We start from the raw sequence: 21,329 nt of genomic DNA, 5'->3' as shown, positions 1-21,329 counted from the left end.
TCCTGGGTGGTTTATGTCCTGGGTGGTTTATGTCCTGGGTGGTTTATGTCCTACATTCTTTTGTATTGCGTGTAAACTTTTGCTGGCAGTGATGGCTAGAACACAGACTCTGGCCTGCTGTTCAGGGAAGGATCTGAAAACACTGCGCTAAAACATTTTCCAACATCACTGCTGATTTGTGTACTTATTTGGCTCTAAATATCTGTCCAAATTTGTTGTGAGCGTTTGTGTGATGTGGAATGGGTATGGTGATGTCATATTACACCTAAATATGGGCATATCACATTATTTTGTCACATAAAATGTCTTATAAGTCATCACTTTAAAATTTTTTAAAGCATTAAATCAAACCTTTGTATAATAATTTTCCTATAGTGTACTATGCATGCTTTACTAATTGCTATAGTGTAGACAGATCCTTGTGCAAGTGAGGCACACAATAAGTAAGTAATATTAGTGTTTGTCTTACAAGTGAAAATAATTTAACTTGTAAAACTTTTTTTTTGCCCGACATGTTTAGAAACCGGCACATACTACTTGGCACTGCTTGACCCTCTATTTGACCAGAGTATGTACCAATTTGACCATCCTCCAGGACATTACCTGTTCAGGATATGGTGGGCTGAGTGCTTGTACTGGAACAAGAGAAAAGGTAAGGCTTGTATTTCACCCTAATAATAATTGTGTCGCCTTATCATTAGAAGAATCAATACACATAAGAAAATGAATGCCTCTGATTCTTAAAATGCTAACTAATTTTAATTAATTTTTTTACTAGATAACAATTTCTAATTCTGTGATGGAATTAATTAATGAGCATACAAATGTTCGATCTAATTTACCGTTTTGCAGGTGCGTGGGTTCCAGATGGCTGCGAGCTGCTCCCAACCTCCAATTACGAAGTAACTAACTGTAGGTGCAATCACTTGACTGCTTTTGGAGTGAACTTTGTACCAATCGTGAAACTCATTAAGCGTATCCCCATGTCACATTTCCAAATGTAAGGCCAGGTTTTTAACCAGTTTTTTTTAAATTTTGATTTAAAAATATATACTGTATAGGCCTACACATATAATTTGATAAAGGTCTATGGCCGAAAGATCTTAAAAGATAAATTGTGGCAAATTAACACTATATCTTTGTATTTCATATATGTACACATAAACAAATAGATAAATAATAATAACAGTACTCAAATAGGAACATATTGTATTTGACCACTGTTATTGTTTATCTATTTGTTTATATTGTGTTTATGGTACTACATAGCAAACTTGATCTGCATATACATAGTGTGTATATATCTCAAAGCTGAAGTGTGTTTTTTTTTCTGTTCATTAGAATTATAACTAATCAAATATATTGTACACTCTCTATACATTTTTCTGGTCATTCCTGAAGATGTAGTCATACAGGAGGTACAAGCTATTTCATTGGTCGCTACTTGCAGACGTATAAGATACAAGCTCTTTTATTGGTCAATGTTTACAACATAGTACATTTTAAAATTCAAGTCCTTGATGTTTATATAAATACCATGTTATATTTGGTTTTTTTTTTCAGATCAAATGAACATCCTATCACATTTGTGTTTGTTGTGGTGGCATTTGGTATATATTTTGTCCTCTTTATCTACTGTCGCTATGCCGATCTTCATGACGAGAAGAAGCAAGGAACAATCTTTCTGAAAGACAACCAGCTGACAGATCAGCAGTAGTAGGTTTTTGTTTCATTCCGATTGATAACATTTGATTTGCATTTTAAAGTAACCAAATGATTTTTGTAATTACTTATATTTTATTGTCTATCTGGTAAATCATGTTGAACAAATAGATGAGTAAATAATTAATGTAATGTAAAAACTTTAAAAATGGTAATAAAAGTAGTTTGATTTATATAGCGCTTTATACCGAAGTCCCAAAGCGCTCGAGGTGGGGACTAACTCGTACAATAATTTGCTGCTCCCCTAAGGTCTCTACATGTTTTGGCTACTCGGTAAACCTGTACCAGCTATCTCTTGTCTGTCCACAACTAAATTAAAAAAATCTACTTGTAGATAACAGGAATTTTATGTAAATTACTTACTGTAGGGATAAGATTTTTGAAAGGAGGATATTTCATTTAATACAGCATATTGTAGGTATGAATATGTATACAAATTAATATTCAATATTATTGAAAATATCATTAATCGACGAAGTCAATATTGTGATCATACCTATTTTTTTTGCCCTTGTTCTTCATCTTGTAGATGTTGTGTATTTTTGTGGTTTTATCGTATTTGTTGTTTTTGTTTTCATACACTAGCTATGAGATCACGATAGAGACTGGTTTTAGAAGTGGTGCCACGACAACAGCAGCTGTTAGCATCGTGCTGCATGGTGAAGAGGGGTTTTCAGAAACCAAGGAACTAAAAGCGCATGATAAAGCCTTATTTGAAAGGAATTCTAGAGACCGTTTTGTTGTCAGGTAAGTACTGTTTCTAAGCATCATGTGTTTCAGCTGGAGGACTGAAATGCAAGTTTACAATTAGTTCACCATTGGATAAGGTGTTTAAGATACTGTGTGTAATGCTGCTAATGAGCACGATAAAGAAAATAGTACACTCTTTGGAAAAGAGCGAGGGATTTCCTCCCGATGTACTACCCAATCAGCACCTGAAGGTTTCAGGTTGCATGGGTTTTCACCGAATTGTACAAATAATTTATTAATTGTTATTTCATTTATTTGTCCCAACAATATTAACATTTACAAGAACAGAAACAGCAAGGAACAAGCACAAAAGAACAAGAGACACTATTACCCCAAAAGTACACTAAATCACTATCGAATGGGGGCCCTTTGGCAAAAGACAAATGCTTATAAAATAAAATCTTGCTTAGAAATAAAACATCTAAAGTTAAATATTTAAAAAATCAGTAGTAAAACAAGCATAATTTTAAAGGTGGTGTGACAGATTCTGTAAATGTATTTGCTGTTGACAGCAAATGATAAAAATTTTGAAATTTCAAGACTAAAGAGCATTATTGTCCAGTACGGTACTACAAAGTAATTTCTTGTTCTGTACTTTTGCTTTTACAAGACCAATAAAAGTTCTGTACTCTGTATGATAACATCAACATCTTTCATGACAATAACTTTGAATCTGAACACACTTTTTTTGGTTTATGTGCATTAGTGTGCCAGAGTCCCTGGGAGACCTGACAAAAATCCATATCTGGCATGATAATGCCGGGCGCTCACCAAGCTGGTTCCTAAGTCGGGTTGCCGTGCGGGATTTGCTGAGCGGGCAGAAGTGGTATTTCATTTGTGAACGCTGGTTTGCCGTAGAAGAAGATGATGGTAACATTGAACGCGAGATTCCAGTACAGAAAACAGGAATTGGATTTCATAAGGTAGGCTATGTAAAATTCTTAAACATTTTCAATTCAATTCAAATAAAATTTATTTCTCAAAAATAACATAAGTATTTACAAAAGAATAATTACTAATTATTTCTGGAAAAAAACCCAACTGTAAGCAAAGCTTTTAATGTATTCTAAACTAAAGAATAAAAGTATGGTAAAAGTAAAACAGGAACCAGAACCAACAAAGGCCAAAAAAACCTCCCATTTTAGACAATCATATTCACAAAAGTATCTAGATCGCAGTGCATCAAATAAATATTTAAGTGGTTATTACCTGTTACGTTGTATATTAAAAAGATTGGTGTTCTTTTAATTAACAGGCATTTTTTGCGAAAGGCGCACAGTACTTTTCTGACTACTACCTGTGGAGTTCTGTGTTCACGCGTCCACCATACAGCTGCTTTACACGTGTGCAACGGTTGACCGTGTGTCTGTCAATTTTGATGGATTTCTTTTGTATCAATACTATTTGGTATCAGCTCCTTGACAAGGAGGTAGGTTTATACTTGAACACTACCAGTGTTTAATTGTTCGTATCAACTCATCTGGTATTTGCATAATTAACAATGGTGAGTCGAGTGGCCGAGGGGTAAGGCGGGAGCGGCTCTAACTACACCCTGAACATCGGTGCTGGTTTGAGCTACTCATCGCGTAGGGTTTGGTTGGTAGCACCAAGTATTCTTGTATAAGGACTTAAAATGGAAGTCTTGGCTCCTGTGCACTTTAAAGGACCTACTGCATCTTCCGGAAAAAAAATTATGCTAATCCATGGTCTATACACTATAGTTATAATGGTATTATTTTCGTGATTATTATTGTTCCTTACTTAATTCAATAGGAGGTTGATCTAGGCTTGATTGATGTGTCTGGAGAAGCTGTGTTAGTTGGCATCGTCACTGCCCTTATAGCAATTCCCATCAATTTCCCAATCATTATGTTCTTCCGACGGATTCGCCCCAAGACCGAACGTGATCCAAAAGAGATCTACAATAACATCAGACAAAGCTTTAAAGCCTCTCCAGATAGTAAGTGTTGGAAGCAGTTTTTTTTTAATTTTAAAAAGCAATTTAATGTTTTTTATTATTTTTGTTAGTATTATGTTGGAATTAAATTAGATGTCTAAAGTACAGCCGTCTTACGGCAAAACGACGCAACTCTTATTTGTTTTTTGTTTTGTTAAGTTGTTTTGTCTTGGAACAGCCAAGTATCTAGCATTGTATTTAGGATGAAACCACACCTATCTGTTATATTTGGTAAAAATGGAAACATCCTGAAATTTTAATAGTTTGATTGACATAGCTTTAGGCATACTGGTATCCAAAAACAGCTATTGACCAAATCAACTGTCACTTGATAGCAATTGCAACAGAATTGTTATAGGTTTTTTTTGTTCTTATTCTTTAGTATTTATAATTTTGTAAATATTTGAATGGAAAATGGACCTTTTGGGAGTGTCAATCAAACTTAACAGACCAATTAGAACTGGGCCAGGAATGTGCACATGTCCCATAAAACGTATTTACACTTATGCTGCCATTTTGTATGATTTTAGCAACAATGACCAAGGGGCGGGGCATATATGGTCCATTGCCTACATTCCCAGATGTAAAGCCTTTGAAATAAACTTTTGTTTACCCTTCCCTATGTGATTTTCTTCTTTTCCTTTCAGTTTAGAAAGTGAACAATGCAAGATACTAAATATAATTTTATACAGTAATAGTACTGTATTATTAAGCATCATTATATATTTGCTAAATTATCATCCTTCTTTTTGTTTTTGTTTGTGTTAATTCAGCTGCAGTGCAGCCAATTCTAAATGAGAGAAGCTTTGAATTAGGTATAATTGAACAGACCGCTCTCAACCTACAAAGTTTACAGCACTGGACAACGGAGAACTGGATCAGGAAACAAAAGGTATTCTTTAAAAATCCTCACATGCCCATATTTAGTCATGATATGCCTATATATGGTCATGATGTGATGTCATCATGACCATATTTAGGCATGTCACATGTTTTTGTCAAATAAAATTTGATAGTTTGGACAGGGCTTTACAGAATAAAACAGATGGAAAGCATGATACACCTCAAAATTTATTGTCTATTTAATGACCTCTATAAAAAAAAATGATTATAATAATAATAATAATAATAATAATAATAATATTATAGAAATTTATATAGCGCCTTTTGCCAAAGGAGACAAGGCGCTTATTAATGACCAAAAATAATCAGAAGAATAATTATGGTATTGGCATGTGGTATTTATATATCTTTGTGGTATTCATATATCAGTGTACTGTATTCAAAATTTATTGTTTATTTAATGACCTCTGTCAAAAAAAATGCTATAATATAATATGAAATTAATTATTAATGACCAAAAATAACCAGAAGAATAACTATGGTATTGGCATGTGGTATTTATATATCAGTGTACTGTATTTGTTTGATATCTAGCTAGGCATAGTATTTTTAGGAGTTCTATTACAATTATTTTTATGTTATTTATCTTATTTAAATCAGGGAAGCATGGGTGCTTTTGACTCGGACAGTGGACGGTCATCGCAAGAGAGGATCTATTTTGATAATGGCAGCATCTCTAGCGGATTTGAAGAATTTGGAGGCGAGATCAATAGAGAAAGTGATGATACCAAAGCTAGTAGGAGAAACAGAGTGTACGTGTTACCACCAACATTTAGCTTATATGTAATAGAATTATTAGATAAATGATTTATTCCTTCATGGGTTAAAATCACATACATAAAATTTAAAGTAAAAAAAATACTTTACAACATTGTCATCTTTGCATCCATGAATTCAGATATAAAATTATGAATATGTTAAATATATAAACCAACTTTTATTGCTGACACCACAAACTACTGTAACACAATCAAAGTAGTTCGCAGTGGCGGATTCAAGGGGTAATTTCTGGCCATCTAGATGTGCCATAATCATAAATTTTCTTGCCTCGGCCCCAACCATGGTTGGGTTGAGGTGGTTTACACCCTCTATGAAAGTCATCCTGGATTCACCCACTGGTTTTTTTTGGGTAGAAACAACAAAAAAACATTCCGCATACACTGCTGTTACAGAATTGTTTTACAAAGTACAAAAGTTCTTGACAACAAGTACTGTACATGTAATAAATAAAATGTATGATTTCACAAGCTAAAATAAACTATTTTAGTCTATTCCGTGAATACTTACCTGGATAAACCGACTAATTGCCATTGTTCCCAAACGGAACACCCCTTCGAAATAAATGGAACAGTCCGACCCAGGGCGCCACGTACGAACGTATGCTATGCATTATAGATATTAGGTATCTTAATCTACCATAGAGGCTATGTCACATTGTCTAGCTGAATTGTCATCCATTAGAAATATTATTCAGAATAAAATAAGATATTTAAAAAAATATTTTTTTAATTAACGATTAATTTTTTTTAAGCAGCAGCAGGACGATATCAGACAGTGGAATGAGCTCCCCAGAATGCCAGAGTATTGATTCATTCATGATGCCACCTTCACAACATGAGATGAACCACAAGAAATTTACAAGTCCCAAGTTGATGTTTCCGCACTGGTGCTTGTACATAGCGTACGCTCTGTGTTTCAGCATTATTGGCATCTCAACCTTTGTGGCTGTTTATCTGGGCTACAGGTAATTCATGTAATCCAATAGAGGGATTTAGCGATGGGCATCACATGAAGTAACCCACTGACACAGCGGTGTTTTACATGGAGATTTCTTTCACAGCTGTCCCTTGTTTATTGCTGTAAAGATCATCATAATTCCCAGTAAACTATACCAAATTGATTGGAAATTAAACTTAAGAATTTTGCCTTAATGTTTTGCCAATGCTATAAAGGATACTGAATGCAAACATTGGGATTTTTCAACAAATGTTAGGCCTAGGCTTCCCGCACATCTACGGCATTGTTATGGTATGCATGATGGTCTTTGACTTGCAAACTACACTGCGATGTTAGGGCCAGCTAAGGTTTATGAAGGATCACTTAAATTTCAAACCATACAATTTAAGGAGAACGCTAGGATAAATAAATAAAACTATGTTATGTTGAACAATCGTATTGCCTTTCCTAGCCATTTACTTCTCACATTAACAGCGGGTGGTTATTTTCGCAACCATAACATGTATACCCAAGTCAGGTCACATGACCGCCTGTAAACAATCATCACTAAATCCCTCTGTTTAAGAAATTATACCTCGAAATCTCAAAACTAACATGAAAGATGGTATTATTACTCAGTACATTCCCAAATGTTTTCACAAGTGATTCGATTGGGAATCGAACCCAGAACCTCCATGTCGACCTCCATATACCAAAGTAATCTAGAGAGTTCAATCTGTTTGCATATACGATAGTGATTCTGATATCTTTTTCTTAAGCCCTGTCAATACTATTAAATTTAATTTGACAAAAACATGTGACATGCCTAAATATGGTCATGATGACATCACATTATGACCATATATAGGCACATCATGACTATATATGGGCGTACAACAGTTTTTTGTCAAAGAAGATTTAATAGGCTAAACCATATCAAAGCAGTATATGGAATCCAGTCAGTGTACACATTATGAATAATGATTGCAATCATGATATCGTTTCTTCCTAGGTTTAATCATACCAAAGCAATCTATTGGATCCAGTCTGTGTACTTCTCATTCCTACAATGTGTGTTCATTACACAACCAGCTGTGGTAAGTAATAAGACAGGGTTTAATAAAGGTTATTCCCTGACAAGATGATATTCATGAATAATTACACCCTATGTTCATCCTTTTTATAAATGTTGAAATAAAATTATCCTGTTTTTCATCTTTTAAAATCCACACTAATTGAAATAGTATTGCATAATATTTTTAATTTATAAACTATTTTCTCTATTGGATTTTGTACTAAAGTTGTATAGTTTGGTTGTTTTCCACAAAACTTATTTGTAGTTTAAACTGCGAATGCCTGTATCAAGGTCAATTGACATGTCGATCGACGTTGGATACGGGCATGTGCAGTTCAAACTATAAATCGGCTTATCAGGCAATACAGTTACAACAGTGATGCAAAGTTGGTATTGTACGCCCTAAAATTTAAATAAAGACATACTTTTGGCAAGGTATTGTATATTATAATGCAACTATATAGATAAATTATTCTTTGATGATTCACTGCTGTTTCTTGGTAGATGGTCATGTTTACAATTATGAAGTCAATCCGACACAGGAACAACGTGTCAATCTTCGATCATTATGACGACAATACTGATTTGCTTAGCAAGCATGAGATGAAACAGATCCGTACAAATGTGTTTATCTATGGCAACGATATCACTAAGGTAAGCAGCATCATATTCACTAATTGCAAGGAATGTGAATATACATTTACTGTAATTCATGAATATTCATAATCAATTAAGTTATGAATATACATTTAAGTCATTGATATTCATATTCATTTTGGTTATGAATATACATAAATTTAACATACAAGTTAACTCTTTCACTGCTAGCCCCCAGTAGTACCGGGGATAGGAATATAATTCTTTTAAAAATTGTTCCTGTACTGCAGCGCCCTCTATAGTTGTTTCTATGAACTACTGGCCATTTCTAATGAATTATATGGAGTATTGACTAATTTTTGCGAATAACTCATTTTACATTGATTTTTTTTTGACTAATTTTTTTCACGATTTTGTCGAAAAAACATGGATTTTTGTCTGTTTTTGAATAGAATGATGAAAAAAATTCAAAATATTGATTTTTTATTTATTTTTTTAAAAAAATCCCATAAAAATTTATTTAAAAAAAATTATTTATGAAAAAGGGGATTTCCAATATGGCCGCCCCAATTTCACATGACCACCCAATTAAAAATTCCAATTTTAATTTTTTCCCGTAGGCCAACCTCTTTCCCACCCCAAAATACAAAAACAATTTTTTAGTATTTGTTTTTGGCATTTATTTCAAAATACCCTTCTTCCAAAAAAAGCTCAGCAGCGAAAGGGTTAAAAGTCATGAATATTCATTTAGACGGAGCTGTGTACTGATGGTTAATATGCATGACTTCTAATCATAGAAGGATCTTAACCACCAAACAACAGCTCCACCTTAATGATTGCAATACCATTATTAACACTCTGCCTGCCAAACACGAAGATTTCTGTGTTTGGTAACGCAACACTTGACCGCCAAACACAGAGATCTCTGTGTTTCCGGTTTTTTTACGGAATCCGATAGATGGGGTAATTACCGAACTGTGCTACCAATTTGAACACTATATTCAGTCTGACCCGTATTTCACTATTTGTTTGTTTACATTAGCGTAGAGCGGTATTGATTTACTTTCACAAAATCGCGATTATCTCGGCTTCGTTGTGCAAAATTGCATAAATCTCTAAAAGTGAAAAAAGCGTTAAAATTTGCTAAAAAGTCTGGCGATGGCTGATACTACTTTTTCAAACCCTAGGCGGCCAGAGTGTTAATGATTATAATACTTATAATAATAATTGGACATTTATACAGTGCCTTAAAATGTACTATTCATATCATTAAATATTATATTGAAGAGAATATTTGTAACAGAAAATTTCACTATTGAATACTGCAGTGAGAGTATATGCATTGATGAAGATATGAATATATAATACTGCTATATTACTGTACTGTTACTTTTACAGCCATAATGTCATGCCTATTTTAATGAATTGTTATTATCGTTGTATGTAGGGAATAGAAGCCCGAAGAAGAGCAAGGTACCTGCGTTTTGCTAGACCACCACAACCAAAGGAAATTCAGAAAGCCAAAGAAAAAACAATTAAAGAGAAAAACATGTACACTATTCTCAAGTAAGTTTATTTTACTACAAGCTACTGACTGGTTATATATATTTAGCACATTTCCTCACCATGCATATTACTGTATCCTTGAAGCCATTAACTGTCCTAACTCAAGAGAATAGAGTCTACAAGCTATCTGTATGGCTTGTGTAGGTTCCCAGAGTACAAAGGTACCATAAAACAACAGCCATAACATACAGTCTTGAACCTATGTATTTGAATAACATCTTCTGATGGGTCAGTTGTTAAGTTTGACTGGCACAATAGAAAGTTCCATTCACCAAGGAAACAATCTACCTGGTAAACATACTTCTGATTGTGTTTATGCAAATTATGAGATTAATGATATTTAAACAAATTTGTATATAATTACAATTTTAAATAATAACATATTTTCTTCTTGTCCTATTTTTAGGGATGTCATTATTTATTCCCTTATCCTAATGTGTTTGTTGTGGATGGCCTATGGAAGAGATATGACGAACTACCACTCACTGAACAAGTCCATCTTCAAAACCTATGTCGAGTGAGTTACAGTGCTTTTGTTCAATAAATAATCTTAAAATTAGACTAAATGTTTGTACTTACATTCAGATTGAAATTTGACTGATTGAACTGTTTATTTAATTCTACATATTTTAGGACTCCACGACCCTTTACAGAAATATCTTCTGTCCAAGAATTCTGGACCTGGTCCCAGACAGATCTCCTGGATGGGCTTTTCTGGGAGAAATGGTACAATGGTGAAAATCAAACTGAAGAACAGGTAAACAATTATATTTCTATACTTTGAAAAAAAAGAACTTTATTTTGAGTGCTATATGATTACTAGATAACCTATGTTATTATTTTTTATTACATTTACATTTCAAGTGTGTTTATACCTCACAATCATTTAATCAAATTAAAAGTAACCTTTATTGCAATTTGTAAAGAAATTGAAGTTTAAATATCAAAATTGAATCGAAAGAAGTAGACAAATAGGAAAAAGTACCACACAAAAATAAATTTAAAACTTCAATAAAACATTTTAAAAATTTCAAAAGCAAAAGAAGGTAAAATTCAAAAAAATTTGAAAAATTTTATATACAATTTGGTGATAATATTTCAGTTGATCATTGCCAGTTTTTTTTTTTTTTTTTTCATTTATTCTGTTTAGGGTTATGTGATGGGTGGAGACACCATTCTACTGGGCAAAGCCAGTCTCCGTCAAGTACGTGTGCACCAAAACAGCTGCAGCATAGCCCACGTAATGGAAGCACACTTTGACTCGTGTCAAGGCAGCTATGCGGCAAGTAGAGAAGATACAGAAGATTATAGGCTGAAGGGGGAAGGCTGGTTCTACAACAGCAAGAACCTGTTGAAACGCTATGCACAGTGGGGAAGGATAGACCACTACAGTGGGGGAGGCTATGTGGTGGATCTCAATACTACAAGGTATGTTATCTTGAACTTTGGATCATGTTCTAGTGTAGGTTGAGTAATCTTAAACTCTCAACAAGGTAACAAATTAATACAAATTGCCCATATATAGGCATGATAATATCTTATCATGCACTAAATATGGTCATGATAACATCACATCATGACTATATAGGTACCTCACTATACCCACTATATATGGGTGTACACCAGGTTTTTTGTAAAAGAAAATGTGATAGTCTGGCTTTAGAGTTGTGTATTATCTTAAATGTTATTTCAGTTATTTGTTGTCATTTAAAGGTCATCAGCTGCAGCTCAGCTGAAGGAATTACAGAAGAATGCCTGGATTGATGATCAGACTCGAATGGTGATAGTAGAGTTCACTCTCTTCAATGCTCCCTATAGATTATTCAGGTTAGTGGCTGCGTCATTATTATATATATTTTCTGCAGCTTCATTATCATCATGCTAGTAAGAATCATCAACCTTATCAGTTGTGTTTCATCAACCCCATAATCGTTAGTTTCTCTGTCAACATTGTCATCAACGGCTTACAAATATTTGGGTATTATTATTATCATCATGATCATGATCATCATTATTATTATTATTAATATTTTTTGTTTCTGAATGTTCAACTATTTATCTTGCATATGCTTTTCTTACAGCTCTGTGGCATTGTTAGCTGAAATGCCAGGCACTGGAGCTATTCATCCACTGCCAAAGGTCGAGTCGGTGCTGCTGTACCATTACGAATCAAACTACGACTACTTTATACTCCTTCTCGAGGTAAACACCAAATATTCTGGTTTATTAAATATAATAAAAAATAAAATGACCTTCTATTTTATATAAAATGTATCATATCCTAAGTTATGTAGTCATTAGAAAACTTATATTATTAAAAACTTTTTGTTCTTCATAGCTACTTTTCTTGCTTCTTGTTGCTGTATCTGGGAAGAGAGAAGTTCACAAAGCCATTAAATTGAAGCTGAAGTACTTCTTAAGCTTATGGTCTTGGGTAGAGGTAAGACAGCTCATATCTCATCTTATATACCCCTCCTTCCCACACCACCAGAGTGCTTTCTCTACAGTAATGTATTATGATAGTAACTCAACAGCACTAGCATATAATCATCCAGCCATCTCTGTTGTAAACATAACATCCTCCTGCGATTGATTATTATGCAACACCTAAGCTCATGTAGATCTTCCAAATTTTATTTATTTATTTATTCTTTCTTACTAAATACATACTTTCAATACATAGTACTGATTTCCAAAGTGGCTCAGTTAACTATACAAATTTTAAAAAGAAGATATATACACACTGTAAGAAAAAAAAAGCAAAACTTAACTACAAAGTTATAAAATTAAATTAAAAGGAACATTGAATGAAATTTAAGAAAACAATAATATTTAAATAATATGTATGGATATGCAAAGTAAGAGAAAATGTAGTTAAATTAAGATGGTATTATTGAGGATTTGAAATAGAATGCTTAAAAGTTGAAAGTGTATATTTAAAGTTGGGTTTAGTGTGATCTGGGAGTTTATTCCATAATTTAGTAGATCGATATACAAATGTTCTTTTACCTTGCATGTTATTCCAGGTGTAGTCAATTAGTGCATTTTTACTTGGCATACAAACTTTAATTAAAAGCAAACTTTTTAGATAAATATGATGGAGCATGACCATTTAAACATTTGGAAATTATTATGAGCAATTGTTCGTCCCATTTATCACTAATGAATTTAAAATATTTACAACTGGGGTTTTTATGTCTGCAGAAAGTAAAATTCTTCCTAATCTGTTAAACAGTATTTGAAGAGAATTTGAAAGTATAACATTATTATCAATTAAGTGTTAAATGTGCTGCACATACAGGTATAGAATAAAATTGTTTTACAAAATTGAAAGTGTGCAGTTTTTAACACGGTGAGAAAAAAATACTTACCAATGAAAATCAAGTGTTACAAAGATAGAGGTTGATAAAATTTTGTGATCACTTTTTTTCCATTTAGTTGAGCATGATTCTGTTATCGTTAATGTATTTTGTGATGTACGTGTACCGCTTTGCTTATGTGACCGAAATCATTGAACGCATGAAAAGGACGTTTAATGAGGAGTTTGTGGACATGTCATTCCTTGCCTTCTGGGATCAAGTAAGTTGTCCTTATAGTTAACAGCAAAAATACTGTAATGATCGTATCGAAAGTAATTATATTCATAATAGTAATGATGAATTCATATTCAAATTAAAATATATATTGATGTAGTTATTTTATTTAGTACAGTTATTACTGTACAGTACTGTTTACTGATACACATGTAACATTTTTTTTAAATATGATACAGTGTCTTCGTAGCATCATCGGAGCAGTGCTGTTTGTGGTTACAGTGAAGTTTCTACATCTTTTACGTTTTAATCACAAGGTTGCCATGTTTGGGGCTGTAATTCAACAAGCTTTCAAAGCACTGGTTATTTTATTAGTGAGTTTACATTTTATCATAATGTGTAATATAATACTGCCCTCTATAGTATGAAATAAAAATTGTTTTATCCCTAAGATTCAACATTGCCTACATACACAGTTAATTGACAGTTTTTTAGGAAATTAAAACATTTTTTGATGTTGAATTTTTTTATTTTGGAAAGTAATTTTAATGAAGGTATGTACATTTACATAGTCATTTGCATCTTGCTATGCTCATTACTATTAAGACAACTAGTATCATGTCAAAAGTGTTTCTTTTTGTGGATTTTTGACGTCTGTTCCAATAGTAGTTTGAGCTGCCAAATTATACTTTTTTAAATACTGTACATAAATCGTCTTTAGTGTCATTATTTATATATCCAGGAACTAGCATCTTTTTTGTTTGTAATCTTGCCATGGTACAAATGATTATTAATATTGTTGTAATTATTATTTATATACTGTATTAATGATTATGGTAGATTTTAAGTACTCATTTTATTCAACTTGTTCAATTGAATGATAGATGTGATCTATTTGTGATGTATTATTAAATGCATTTTTTATGACATGGTAGGTTTCTTTATTGGTGATTCAAGTGGCATTTAGCTGCCTGGGAGTGCTTCTGTTCGGAGCATTCTACAAGCCATTTAATGAGTTGTTTGCGACCACTGGATCTGTCATCACACTGTTGGTAGGGACACCAGAAAGCCTTGATAATGTCCAGGAAGCCAGCCCCATATTGTGGACCATATTCTACATTTCATATATATCAACAGTGTTTGTGGCATTTTCCGGTTTAGTAAGTATTTGAGCATTTTCATTCATTTTCTAACTACTCATCTCACAAATATAAACATAAATTTCTTGTTTAAATGAATAAAATTTCACATAGTTTTCTGTAATAATTTCCATTATTGCTGCCTACATCAAAATGTTAACAAATTAAAATTTGATATATAAAACTGAATAAATGTAACACTTTTTTTTGAATTGTGTCTTTGCACTTTTAGGCTAAAGCTATTCTGTGCTGTAGCTACAGAAAAGTGAAAATTCAAGACTGTAAAAATGTCAGAGGTCAGACTGTCAGTGGTCGAGAAGTGATGACATTCTTCTGGAATGAATTACTGATAGTACTTGGCATTCGAAAACTTCCATCCAACAAAGATTGTGAAAGGGAAGAGCTTCCATTGGTAGGGAATAATTAAGAATAGTTTATTGGTAATGTGTATGAGTACTGTATGTTCTCGCGCATAAGACAATCTGCATATAAGATGACCCCCGAGTTTGAGAAGATTTTTGTATTTCTCGCATATAAGACGACCACCTGTTTCACCGTAGGAATTCCTACTTTTTGCTGCTCATTATGGACTCAATTTTCATCTATTTCCATAAGCGCCCCCAAAGAAGCTAATGATGTTGGTGTTGGTAGTGGTGTTGGTGATGGTAGTTTTAGTGGTGGTGTTGGTAGTGGTGCTGGTGTAGGTCATAGTCATGATAATGTATAGTAAATTTAGATGTGTATTCTTTTTGAGAATGTGGCAACTTTTTATGATGAACCATAATGCAAATCAATGATCTTATGACAGATCTTATGAATTTGTATCAATAAAATTTGATTTCTTTAGGAATTCACAATGGCGGAAATTGAATACCAAGTAGATGAACTTCTGTTCCGCATGAGTGCCCTTACTCACCAACATGGTCTACCAGATAAACATTTTGGTTACTATGGTGATTCAGACAATGGAATGGAAGACAATCTATCTCTCATTAGCACAGAGGTTTGTCAAATATTTATTTATGTCAAACATATGTGAGTTTTGTTGAATATTGGGCTTTATAATGTGCATTATTATTGTTTTGTAATTTCTTGTTACTGTATATATTATATTATTATATGTGATTATATTATTATATTATATTATTATTGTATTGACATATTTTATTTTGATAATGTGTTTTTGCTTGAATTTAGCCACCAAGCTCTATTGATAGTTTCCTAGAAGAGCGTTTGGAACGGATTCATCAAGATCTTTACAGCCACAACCCAGAATTAAGGGAACTCATAGAGGGCGCTTCAGATGCTGAAGATAGAGAGAAACAATTAAGGTGATGATAGATAATGCTTACTGGTATTGCTTTTTATCAATCATATTTTTTTATTATAATTGAATTATGATATAAGTAAAAATGATTTTAAAATCTACTAAAAATAGAATTGGAAATCGATAGAATAATATTGTAATACAGTAATTATTTATATTTTTTTTTAACATTTCTTTACAGGTCTCAGCTTGAACTTGAAATTTTTAGACAGCTGCAACTTGTTCGGCAGGAAGAGGACAGACAAAGGCTGGAACTGCAAGACAGTGGACGTGATACACAGTCTGAACAGACGGATATGCCATTTGATGATTCAACATCACCCCCCATTGTTCGACAGGCATTCTGGACTAGTATCCCTACATCTTTCCCCTCAGGTGCTAGATCATTTTTGTTATGTATATTTCAATATTTGATCCCTCTTCCTGCATATAATGTTCCTAATAATAATGAACACAGGACTCTGGTAACACAGTTACCATAGCTAAACCTTGCCTTCAGCAATTATTTCCATTTTTGGAATCATTAACAAAATGTCTAATAAATCTAAAAGTTTAGTGTAGCATCCATTTCTGTTTTTATATGTTTTATTCTTTTCTTGAGAGAGACATTCTACCCAGGCATGCCTTCTACCATGGCAGCTTTTCTTTGTTTTTTGCATATCCAGCCCCCTGAATGTGATTATGCTGATTTTTTTCCCCTAAATTAATTTGCCAGACTGGTCAATTGTTTAATTCGGAGAGTGTGGCTCTGGCCAGAAATAATAATTGATTTCTTTTTTGTTCTGATAGTTAATCCAAACACATACTACATGGGACAACTTGGAAACTGGACAGAAAGTAGCAAAGGAAGTGAAGGTAGTATTCAAAAAGGACGGTTAAGAGATGATATCCGATTGGAGGAATTTTCAGATGCAAGTAGCAGGATGGATGAATGGACCAATCCAAGCAGTTCATATTCAGAGCTTAAAGAAGGTACTAATGCCTTGAGAAAAAGCCCTTCATTGCATGAACTCACAGCAGAAACATCTTTTTCACATCCTCGCTTGAATTCCGCCCGGAGTGAGAACGTTGAATCAACTGGCACCGAATACAGAAAAAGGAATCAACCACAGAACATAGTTCGTGATTTTCCCGAGGGTGAATGCCCCGATAAAACAATGAGCGCTGAGAGTTATTCAATCCCAAATGCTCTCTACTCTTCCCATGAGGATCTTACAGAGGAGATTACAAAAGATTCTAAAATTTCAGGTATTAAACACGTGAACACAGACAGCGATCCCAGAAACCGACTTTGCAAGACTAAAGCAGAAGCTCAGGATTTTTCTGATGAAGATTCTCTCGATGAAACAGTTATCATTGAGAGTTTTTCAATTCCAAATGCTCTCTTCTCCTCTCAAGAAGATCTTACCGATAGCGATACGAAAGGTGCCAAAAGTGCACGAATTAAGCACTTGAGCAGAGGTAGCGATGCCAGGAACAGACTTCGCAAGACTAAGTCACGAGGAAAAGGGAAAGGCCGCAGTCGTATTGATCTTGGAAGCGGTTTTATGAACGATGGATTCAGTTCCGATGAGGATGTTCCTGTCATCCACATGGGGATGTAAACTCTCAACTTATTTAAGTGAACATTGGTACATTAAAGCGACTAATTAATATATTTTTAGAAGATGAGGTAATTATATAGTAAGATAATAAGCTGTATATAATGAAACTCGTTTTAAAAATTATTGATAAGATTGTTTGTAAGGAATATGCTCAGGGAACTTGTGGCTCTTGTAGTCAAAATAAATTATATGTGTATGTAAAAGATGCTGTAATTTAAGTGTTACAGCAAAGGAATATGTATTTATACTTTGAGTATACTGCATTATATAATATGTATATTATACTCTAAAGAGCAACAAACATGCATTTAATGTAAAGTATGTCAGTTATGACTTTGCATACCGAGGGTATAGAATATATCTTTAACAGGGGAAAATCAAGAATTTTTCAAACCATGGGGTGGGGGGGCATCAACATTTTCTGAATAGATACGTGTGTAGCCCTTATTTCAATACATAATATTGACATGCATTGAAATTTAAAAATTTAGTGAAAAAATGTCGTCCCCCCCCCCCCCCTGTGTCACCCACTGGAACTGCATCTGTTAAATATTCATATTCATTTAACTACCCCAATTTTTAAAGATATAAACAGTTTTTTGAAATCACAAGAATGTAAATTAGGGTCTGATGATACAATACTGTATAGTATTTGATAGTGCATGCGCTGATTGCCACAATGCACTTGGCATCAAATTTCAATAATGCAAACAGTAAGGCAATGATAATTATCCTAATTATCTACACGGTGCTCATATTACATATTGATAATTGGCTGTTATTGATTCGTTATCTGTATTGCAACAGTAGTCTGTGCAAGTTGGGAAAGTAATATTTGTTTTAATAATAAATGTCTGCATATTAATGACAACTCAATAATTATGTGCTTTTGATTTTGAAGACATTAGATATTACTGTATTTGTAGAATCATGGAATATTGGATTCTGATTAAAATGGCTGAATAAATTTGCATTTAGACAGCCATTCATCTGTACCATTCTGTCAAATTTTCTGATCTTCAGGAAATTAATGTAATGTGGTAGCGTCAGTAACAATGATAAATAGGATTACACTTAATGTGTGTGCAACACCTGAACTAAGACGTCTCAGATTGATGCTTAGCAAACAAATGTTATTACTAAAGTTAATGTGTACAATTAGATTTAATGGTGATGATATAGTGATAGGTATGCTACTGCTAATGAGGGTGATAGAGGTGATGGCAATGATGATATAAATGAAGATGAAATGAGGATTGTGTATGTAATGATACTATATGAATATGATTCTAAGTAAATTTTTAAAGAATATTACATTAACCTTTGTAAGCAAGGTTTGTTTTGCAATAAGAATAATTTGATATGTTTTATTTGCCATGATAATGATTCAAAATAAGTTTAGCCAAAACTGAATTGTCAGTGCTTTTTTGACATAATGTATATTTCATTACATGTATTAATTATAACACCTCTACATCATACTATAACCTGGGGATAATTGTTATCTGGATTGTAATCTCCAGATCTTGCAAAGGCCCTGGGATTTGTAACACTTTGAGATCTTCCAAAATGCCTGGGAATTATAACATATTTTCAAACCACAGGGTGTGGTATTATCTGTGTTATGAATTCCATGTTTATTATATTGTCCAAATTTAATAATTTGTTCATATTTTTATTTTTAAACAACAGTAAATTTTTACTTTTAAATTTTCTTTATCAGAGCATAGCAAGTTTTTTTTTTTTTTTTTTTTTAAATACTTATAGTTATCTACATAAACATATTGGTAGGGTGACAGTCGATTTTAGTCAATATTTTGGGGTTGCATCTTTTGTTCATAGTTTTAAAATGCATTTCAAACAATGTATTTTAGCATTGTAGATTACATATGTACTGTATATCATAGTACTGTATAACAAGTAGAAACATGTAAAAGTAATGGTTGTACAGTTGGTGAAGGGAACCAATTAGGGAACTCTGAATGCCATATAGCTTTGTATTTAATTTATTTGTAAATTTAGCTATCTCTATAGAGGTTGCAAATATTCCTTAAGTGGTGTGCTATTTTTTTGTAAAATAAAGTTAAGAATGTGTCTGAAATATAATGGTACAACCATGGAGATACGAAACCTGCTATTTGCTACTTATCTCCTTTCCCAGGATTGAATCCATCATCTGTGATTTGTCCCATCTTTTTTGTTGTTACATCTCACTCTGTCCTGTTGAGATACACAGTGATTGATATACGAAGGGAAAAGTGATACTGGTTCAATAGCTTTAAAATGAAAACAGTAAGGTACAAGTATTACCAAAGTATTCAATCCTATTATGTTGAATTACGAACAAATATATTTTAAAAATAGGTAAGCAAATTAAGAAATCACTGATGTAATTATTGTTGTAAGAATGTTATAGAAACGTGTGTATGTATGCCATAATAATTTCTGCTCCAATAATGAACCTCTCTGTAGTGTCACTCAAACTTAACTACCAATCACAGCAGGTCAGGAGTAAACAATTCTCTAAAAAAATATGTGACTTTGGGTATGTTTACCTTAGCAACAATATAGAAAGCACCGGGCTTAGCAGATGGTTCATTGGTCACCAACACTTATGGTGGTCATTGACCTGTGTGCATATGTATATTTTTTGGAATCTGCATTTGAAACACCTTGCCTTATATTATATATTTATATTATTTGATTTGGTTTATTCAGTTTCGGCACATAAAAATTGCAAGATGAAACACATAAAAGTAAGCTAAAACAAGTTACATGTGCCAAATATTATTAACAGTAAAGTTTATGAGAAATATATTATTATATTCCTTTTATAAAGCCAAACAACTCTGTAAGATGTTTAAGTTTCTAAATATGTATATTAAGAAGGATTTGTTATTTTCTCTACTGGTAGACATCACATAGCTTTTAATTGCCATCATTTGTATCTTGTGTTAAGCAAATAAATCTATTTTGTATTGAATTTCAGCAATGGTTTTGTCTTGAGTTTTAAATAAATTAGTTTCTACAAATCAATCTAACATATATATATATAAATATAAACCCATAAAAACAACGAGCAGCCACATAAATGCAAATAATGATAATATAAAGTTTAAACGGAACAGTAGAGAAAATCCGATCAAGAATGAATGACAAAACTAAACTAAATATCCACTGGAAAAAATCCCAATATCTGCAGACGGATCCGTTTCGGCCTTCTAGGCCTCATCAGTACAGCTAGGGTAACGTTATGACCAGCTTGAGCAGGGCCTAGGCTAGCCCGACGTTCAACTGCAGCATCGCTAATGAACCGTCAATGCCAAACCAAGACCGTATATAGATACGGCCCAGGTGTGGATGCAAATATTGGAACAAGAGCTATGCGCCTACTTGATTATGGAATGTTATGGGGCGGAAGACTGTTCCAGTAAACACAG

At 33.2% G+C, this 21,329-nt stretch overlaps 1 protein-coding gene across 2 annotated transcripts in view; it reads left to right on the top strand.

Moving 5' to 3' along the window:
* Positions 1-18,389, top strand: part of LOC117109827 (polycystic kidney disease 1-related protein-like) — a 104,923-nt gene extending 86,534 nt beyond the window's left edge. For both annotated transcript variants that reach the window (XM_033252256.1, XM_033252257.1), the window contains 27 exons: positions 521-652; positions 853-1,000; positions 1,564-1,716; positions 2,308-2,469; positions 3,179-3,395; positions 3,728-3,901; positions 4,246-4,432; positions 5,203-5,321; positions 5,933-6,084; positions 6,867-7,076; positions 8,061-8,145; positions 8,628-8,777; positions 10,168-10,286; positions 10,693-10,803; positions 10,920-11,043; positions 11,437-11,714; positions 12,000-12,113; positions 12,368-12,488; positions 12,625-12,726; positions 13,725-13,865; positions 14,059-14,193; positions 14,755-14,979; positions 15,191-15,370; positions 15,806-15,961; positions 16,156-16,289; positions 16,467-16,660; positions 17,075-18,389. In XM_033252256.1, coding sequence (XP_033108147.1) covers positions 521-652; positions 853-1,000; positions 1,564-1,716; positions 2,308-2,469; positions 3,179-3,395; positions 3,728-3,901; positions 4,246-4,432; positions 5,203-5,321; positions 5,933-6,084; positions 6,867-7,076; positions 8,061-8,145; positions 8,628-8,777; positions 10,168-10,286; positions 10,693-10,803; positions 10,920-11,043; positions 11,437-11,714; positions 12,000-12,113; positions 12,368-12,488; positions 12,625-12,726; positions 13,725-13,865; positions 14,059-14,193; positions 14,755-14,979; positions 15,191-15,370; positions 15,806-15,961; positions 16,156-16,289; positions 16,467-16,660; positions 17,075-17,889 — 4,838 coding nt within the window. In that variant the 3' untranslated portion in view covers positions 17,890-18,389. The remainder of the gene's footprint in view (positions 1-520; positions 653-852; positions 1,001-1,563; positions 1,717-2,307; positions 2,470-3,178; positions 3,396-3,727; positions 3,902-4,245; positions 4,433-5,202; positions 5,322-5,932; positions 6,085-6,866; positions 7,077-8,060; positions 8,146-8,627; positions 8,778-10,167; positions 10,287-10,692; positions 10,804-10,919; positions 11,044-11,436; positions 11,715-11,999; positions 12,114-12,367; positions 12,489-12,624; positions 12,727-13,724; positions 13,866-14,058; positions 14,194-14,754; positions 14,980-15,190; positions 15,371-15,805; positions 15,962-16,155; positions 16,290-16,466; positions 16,661-17,074) is intronic.
* Positions 18,390-21,329: the final 2,940 nt, after the last annotated feature.

Source organism: Anneissia japonica, unplaced genomic scaffold, assembly GCF_011630105.1.
Source record: "Anneissia japonica isolate Jap-2015-1 unplaced genomic scaffold, ASM1163010v1 scaffold585_len4108843_cov191, whole genome shotgun sequence".
NCBI lineage: Eukaryota > Metazoa > Echinodermata > Crinoidea > Comatulida > Comatulidae > Anneissia > Anneissia japonica.
This window is presented reverse-complemented; position numbering and strand designations above follow the sequence as displayed.